Source organism: Pteropus vampyrus, unplaced genomic scaffold, assembly GCF_000151845.1.
Source record: "Pteropus vampyrus isolate Shadow unplaced genomic scaffold, Pvam_2.0 Scaffold444, whole genome shotgun sequence".
NCBI classification, from domain to species: Eukaryota; Metazoa; Chordata; class Mammalia; order Chiroptera; family Pteropodidae; genus Pteropus; species Pteropus vampyrus.
Window position 1 is genome coordinate 527,889 of NW_011889225.1, and position 6,788 is coordinate 534,676.

General features: G+C 35.9%; 1 protein-coding gene across 11 annotated transcripts in view; it reads left to right on the plus strand.

Moving 5' to 3' along the window:
- C2CD5 (C2 calcium dependent domain containing 5) overlaps positions 1-1,899 on the plus strand; it is an 80,075-nt gene extending 78,176 nt beyond the window's left edge. For all 11 annotated transcript variants that reach the window (XM_011381563.2, XM_011381564.2, XM_011381569.2 and 8 more), the window contains one exon: positions 564-1,899. In XM_011381563.2, the coding sequence (XP_011379865.1) occupies positions 564-695 (132 nt within the window). In that variant the 3' untranslated portion in view covers positions 696-1,899. The remainder of the gene's footprint in view (positions 1-563) is intronic.
- The last annotated feature ends 4,889 nt before the right edge of the window (positions 1,900-6,788 follow it).

The following is a 6,788-nucleotide window of genomic DNA, read 5'->3' on the forward strand; positions in this document are numbered from 1 at the left end:
GTGTTCTAATGAATATATTAATAACCATAGTCATACGTAGGTCAGGTGCTGTTTCCACACCCCAGGTGACTAGTGATTATTCCTAAATACTTCTGGAAGTTTTGCTCCTAATTTACTACTCTTTCCACCATCTCGATGGGTCTTTGGAATACAATGACAGCTGACTGAGGAGACTTAAAAATGCCCTCTAGTTTGGACCATGATGCTGTTGGGTTCTAACTGCCATGCTGGTGAAGAGTACGGTCATGTTGTTGTTGATGTTGTTTTTATATAAGTCACATAATTCTCTTAATGGGGGCGAAGGAATGTTGCTTAGGTTAAATTATAAAATAAATTTCTTTTATCAGCTTTGTTAAGATAACTCACTTTAAATTGTTAAAGATTCCTTTAAAAATTAAATAACTATATTAATGGGTTCTTTTGAGTTTCCTTTCTTGTGAATTGCGTTATCTTTTGCTCATTTTTCTCTTGAGCTGTCTTTTCCCTGATTTCTTAGAAGCCTGTGCTTAACAGAAGAGTATGAGCATATTGTTGTAACTGAACATGTCCTGTTGTTCTTATAGGCACAGTGTCTTATAAATGTAAGTGGTGACGCAGTGGTTTTTGTTCGTGAATCTGAATTAGAAGTGGTATCAACCCAGCAACCCACCGCCAACTGCCAGTCATCATGTACTGGGGGAGAAGTTACAACCTGAAGGAAATTAGAAAGAAGGAGCTCAACTAACCGAAATTCATCTGTCTCCATTGTTTCATCATTAATGATCTCACTAGACTTTTTAAAAATTGAACTTAATTTGAGATATTTAAGAAAGAATTGATACATTATGAGTAGATTTGATTTGTCTAGAATCTCTTGGAGGCATGAGAATCTTCTAATCTTGACATTTTATTTGCCAAGCCTAGATAGAAAAGCCCGGTGGAATCTCTACCTTTCAGAAAGTTAGGATTAGTTTCTCAGAGAACTGTAGCAAAGATGGGAGATATTTGTATTTATGTTGATTTTAATAAAATCATAATTTATAAATGAAATGAGAAGATCATCAGGAAACTAGGATAGCTACCCTAGTGTAACTTAGAAAAGCTAAGCAACAAATTCGCAAATTGTTAATGACGAAATAGTCTGATTTGAGGGATGTGTGGGGTAAATGGAGTAAAGTTTACAGAAAACTATGTGGGTTTTTAGTGTGTGTGTTTTCTGTTTTTTTGTTTTTGTTTTTTAACAGTAGAGAAGAAAGCTTTATTAGAAGGGAAAGTACACTTCCAGACGTGGAAGTGGGCCTGAGCAAGAGAAGCGTGGCTCAAAAGGCCTTCAGTGTGTTTATTTTGATGAGGAGTTTGGTCACAACTGAAAGGGAACAGTGTTTCAGCCATCTTTGAAGAAGTTAAAATTCTGCAGCTTGTAGCCATATGTCTTAGGTACTGTAAAAGAAGACATAAGTTATCAGTGCTGGTGTTCTTTCATTGAAAGTTTTAGTACTATCTCTAAGGAGGAAGGGACGAAATTACTATATGACTTCATAACTGGCCAAAAAATTTCAGATGGTGCTTAATTTGTCTAGAAGAGGCTTGGCTTCAACAGAGAAGAAAAGAAAAGGTCAGTGAATTTATTGAAGTAGTTAAAATACAATTGATCTAGTAGGAACATAAAATTATTTTCTAATAAAATTATAATGTACTCCTTCCTACCAAACAGAATTTTAGTTAATACCATAGGGACTTTTGATGGTGAGTTAGATTGTGTTTGGCATAGAATTTGGAAATGTAACTTGAATGTAAGTATGCTGCAAAATGTTGAATGTATCCATAGAAATACTTTTTCTGTCAATGCCAAATGCCTATTATAAATGAACCTTAAAGAGTACATTCCTCCTTTGCACAATAAAATTTCTTTATAAGATTCATGGTTTTGCTCTTCCAGGATAACAAACTGCCCTAAAGATTTAGGAGTTGTTTTCTTGTTATCACAGGTGTCAATATTTTTCTGTATTTTGTTTATAATTTTATTTTTTAAATAAAACGTTTATAAAGATAAACTAAAATATTCTTAAATCTCTTTTTTACCTCCTTGATGTAGTACAGTCAGTAGTCCAAAATCACTTTCCTTTTGATCATATCCATTCAGTCCTTCAGTCAATAAACATCTGTTCTACATCTACTATATGCAAAGCCTTTTTCTTAATTTTTGGGGAAAATGTATATATATAATTGTGGCACTTTTTGTCTTTGGTTGGTAGGTATTCATTCAGCTACTCTTTATTGAATTCCTACTACATCCCAGGGCATAGTTTTAGGCAGTGAACAAAACACACCTAAGTTCCTGCTCTCATGGACCTTATTTTCATGGCCTACATAAGTAAATAATTTGTAAAATGTGGTATGTAGCACTATAAAAATTGTTCATGTTTATTGAATGCTTCCTATGTGCCAGGTAGTCCAATATATATATATATATATATATATATAAAATTTTATTTTATTATTAGTTTCAAGTATACGATACATTGGTTAGACATTTATATAGTTTATAAAACGATCCCCCTGATTGATCTTTGTCTACTCTGGCTCTACACCTAGCCTTTACATTAATGCTAACTGCATTCTCTATGCCATGCTTCCCGTCCCCATGACTCTCTATCAACTACTAATTTGTACTTCTTTAATCCTTCACTGCTTTCTCCCAGCCCTTTAACCCCAAGCTTCTCTGGCCCAATGAATATATTTTTGTATTAACCCTTTTAATTTTTACAGAAACGCTATGAGGTAGATACTGTTGTTAAGCCCCATTTTATAGTTGAGGCAGCTGAATCGAGAGTTTATGTGATTCGCCCAAAGACACAGTAAGTAGTGGAGCCAAGATTCAAGCACAGGCAATCTGGCTCTGATACCTACACTATTAAGCGAAAAAATGTGTGTAAATTGGGATGAAGGTAGCTTGGTAGTTTCCCAAAGGAAGTAATAGTTAAGCTCAGTCTGGAAAAACAGGCATTTTACTGGAATTGACTATTCATAGTTTTATCCATTCATCCATCCAACAACTATTTTGTGATAGCCTAGTATGTTTCAGAGTCCTTTCTAGGCAGAGAATGATAATATACCTATCACTAATTGAGTACCTTTTTTTTTTTTTTTTGGTAATTTTCTGTGCATATGCACTATCACTAATTCTTATAAAACTAGCTAGATGACATTATCTCCATTTTGATATGAACAAAATTGTACACTCCACAGAGGCCCAGGCTGATTTCTAGGAAAGCTGGAGTTTCCTTAACCACTCAGGCTTGCTTTCTGTCTGCCCACATGAGCTGCCTCTGAAGCATAATCAACCCATGCCAACATTGGCTCTTTCCAGAAAAGCCAAGGTACCCTATGCCCCAGGGGCTGCTGCTGTTCCTATGTGTGGATTCCTTCAGAAACATGATCATTTTAAATGGATGTGCTGGGACTTACTCTTTGGGAAGTACTGAGGCCACTGTACAGTATTTAGAGCATGCCTCCTATCATTCATCCTTCATTGCTGCTCCAAAGGTAAACTACACAGTTTAACCAATAACTTTGCTAGATTTGCTTCCACTTCTACTTCCTCCTCTTCCATAATCTGTTAACCATCTGGCTTCCGTCTCCTGATCTGCCCCTAAATGTAAATATGCCAAGGATACAAGTATTGGATTGCAGTATTGCAGTTATTGGGTAGCTGAGAAGCGTTTTTGTGCATATATAGTTTTTCATAAATGGGATCATACTATTTTTAAATAGAGTAGTTCTATTTTTTTACCTTTTCACCTTCTATCACAGCCATCCCCAATCCATGTTAATAACCTAGTATGTATCCTTGCATATTAAAAATCTGCTAGAGGTCTAATTTACATTCAATAAAATTAATCTATTTTAAGTGTACAGTTCAAGGAGTTTTGACTGATTCAGTTGTGTAACCAAAATAACATTTTCATCACCATAAAAAAAACACATTTTCCCTTGTGTTTTTTTATGGTCTACATTTTCCCATCCCAGGAACTGGGATCTTGTGCTTGGTAACTTCCACCTAGTATAATGCTTTCTAGATGCATCCACATATGCACAACATTTTTGGCTATTATGAATAAAGCTATTTTTTGAGTTTGCACTTTCCTGTGAAAATTGAATTTCGGTTCTATTGGGTTGATTTTTTTCTTGTTGGTGATCTGCCATGTGTGACAAATTTCCCCTTATTTTTTTGTCCATTGTAGTTTTTCGTCGCTTTTATCATATTCAAACTTTTCATTTTTTATGGACAATATGACTATCTTAGATACTCTTAGCTAAGTTGTTCTTTCCTTTATTTTTTGGCTATTTTGATGGTTCATCAAATTTAACATGTCCTAATTTGCTCCCTATCAGATTTACTACTCTTCATTATTTCTTATTTGATAAATTCCATCACCACTAACCCAGTTTTAGCTTGAGTCAGATACTTAAGGGAAATCCAAAGCCTGTACTCTCCACTGCACCCAATGTCATGAAACAAGATGCATAAAAATGTGGAAGCATGAAAATGTATGTTGTGTGAAAGCAATGATTTACCTACAGTTTTGTAGGTTTGGGTTTTTTTTTCCTCCCAGGGTGGGGTCTTTTACAGAGTACTTTGAGAATCTGATCTAAGCTCCGGACATTTTCCCCAGAAAAAAAAACATACATGTGAAATTTTGCACACTACCTGAAGCAGTTCATCGAAACCTTTTTGTCAACCCCAGGTTAAATCTAGTATAGGATGAATGGAGGGGCATAAGGAACCAGGCCAAAGGAAACACTGGGAATGATTGGGTAAATGCTATCCTAAAAAATTGAGCCTTTCTCCATTAGGAAAGTCAAGACATTTTTCAGATTAGATTTTTAAATGTTAAAAAAAAAAAAAATCCTACTATGACTGTGGTAGGTAGAATAATGGCTCCCCAAAAATGTCCACAGCCTAATCCCCAGAACCTATGAATATATTACTTTTCATGACAAAAGGAACTTTGCAGATGCAATGAACATTAAAGACCTTGAGATGTGAAAATTATGCACGATTATCTGTGAGTGACCTAGAATCTAATCATGTGAATCCTTAAAAGTGGAAGAGGCGGGTAGAAGAGTAGGTCAGAGAGATTCTGTGAGAGGTGGACTCAAGCTGCCATGGCTGGGGTTGAAGAAGGAAGTCGTGTGTGCCAAGGTGAGGAATATAGGTGCCCTCTAGATGCTAGGTACAGCCCCCAGCTGACAGCCAGCGAGGAAACGGGATTCTGTATTATGACCACCAGGGACTGAATTTCCAACAACTTAAATGGGCAAGAAAACAGATTCTCCCCTAGAGCCTCTAGAAAGGAACAGAGCCCTGCCAACAGCTTGATTTCAGTCTTGCGAGACCCCTATCAGATCTCCGCCCAATAGAACTGTAAGATAATGAACTTGTTTAAGCCACTAAGTTTGTGGTAATTTGTTATGGTAGCAACAGAAAACATACAAATTTTTATAAATTTAACCTCTAGAGATAAAGTTACCATATAGTTATGCTATTTATGATAACAACTGGTATGAAATGCTTTACAAACTCAGGGTATAAGTACAGTCACATCTTTTATTTTCCCAATTAGTTTTTTGAATACCCACTTGAATAATTAGCAGAAATCCAGAATCTCCTGCTCTTGATGTGATCTCCACTTAGAATTGTCCAACCACTCTGGAGCTCAATGAAGTCCCCAAAAGTTTAAGTATAGTTTCCACACTCAAGCTGTGCCAGAACAGAAACCTCTTTGGTACATTGTTGCATTTGCTTCCCACTGCCACATAGTGTCGCTGTTGGAATGGGTTCTACGAGATAGAACAGAAGCTGCTGGTCTACAGTGATGATGCCAAATTGACCAAGACTTCTACACGCGTTTCCAAGACGCTTTAGCAGGTAGTCTTATTTCCTCCGTGACTACTCCATCCAAGGAAGCTTGATGAGTGTCAGGTACTAGTGCTCAAACCTACTGTCTATTGAATTGTCACATACAACACACACACACACACACACACACACACACACACACACACACACACACACACTTCTAATTTTTCCATATAAATTTTAGAGTAGCTTGTTGATTTATATGTATGTATATATATAATTTTTATATATAAAAATCCTGGGTTTTTTTTTTTTTGAGGTTGTATTGAAACTATAGTTTAGGAAGAATTCACAGGTTAATATTGAGCCTTCCAATTGATAAATACATTATTTCTCCTTATTTAGGTCTTGTTTGATTTCTCTCAATAATATTTCGTAGTTTTCAGTACACAAATTTGAACATTTGGAGGATTACAAAGCTTTACACTTGAGTACTTCATGCTTTTTAAAAAAATTTTATTTTAATTAGTTTTAAGGATACAGTATATTAGTTAGACATCTATATAGTTCGTAAAACAATCTCCCCAATTGCTCCCACGCTTCCTTGACCCTCTACCTAGCCAATGTATTAATGCTTACTGCATTCCCTATGCTGTGCTCCCTATTCCCGTGACCATCCCTCAGCTACTAATTTGTACTTCTTTTACCTTTCACCCCATTCTCCCAGCCCCCCAAACCCTCCTCCCCTCTGTCCATCACCAAATTGTTCACTATATTTGTGAGCCTATTTTTGATTAGTTTGTTCTTTTTATTCCTTAGATTCTGCATATAAGTGAAACCATATAGCGTTTATCTTTCTCTGACTTAAATACCTTCTAGGTCTATCAAAGCAATATATTTTTCCATCCTCTTCCTTTCAGTCTATATGTGTCTTTTAATCTGAAGA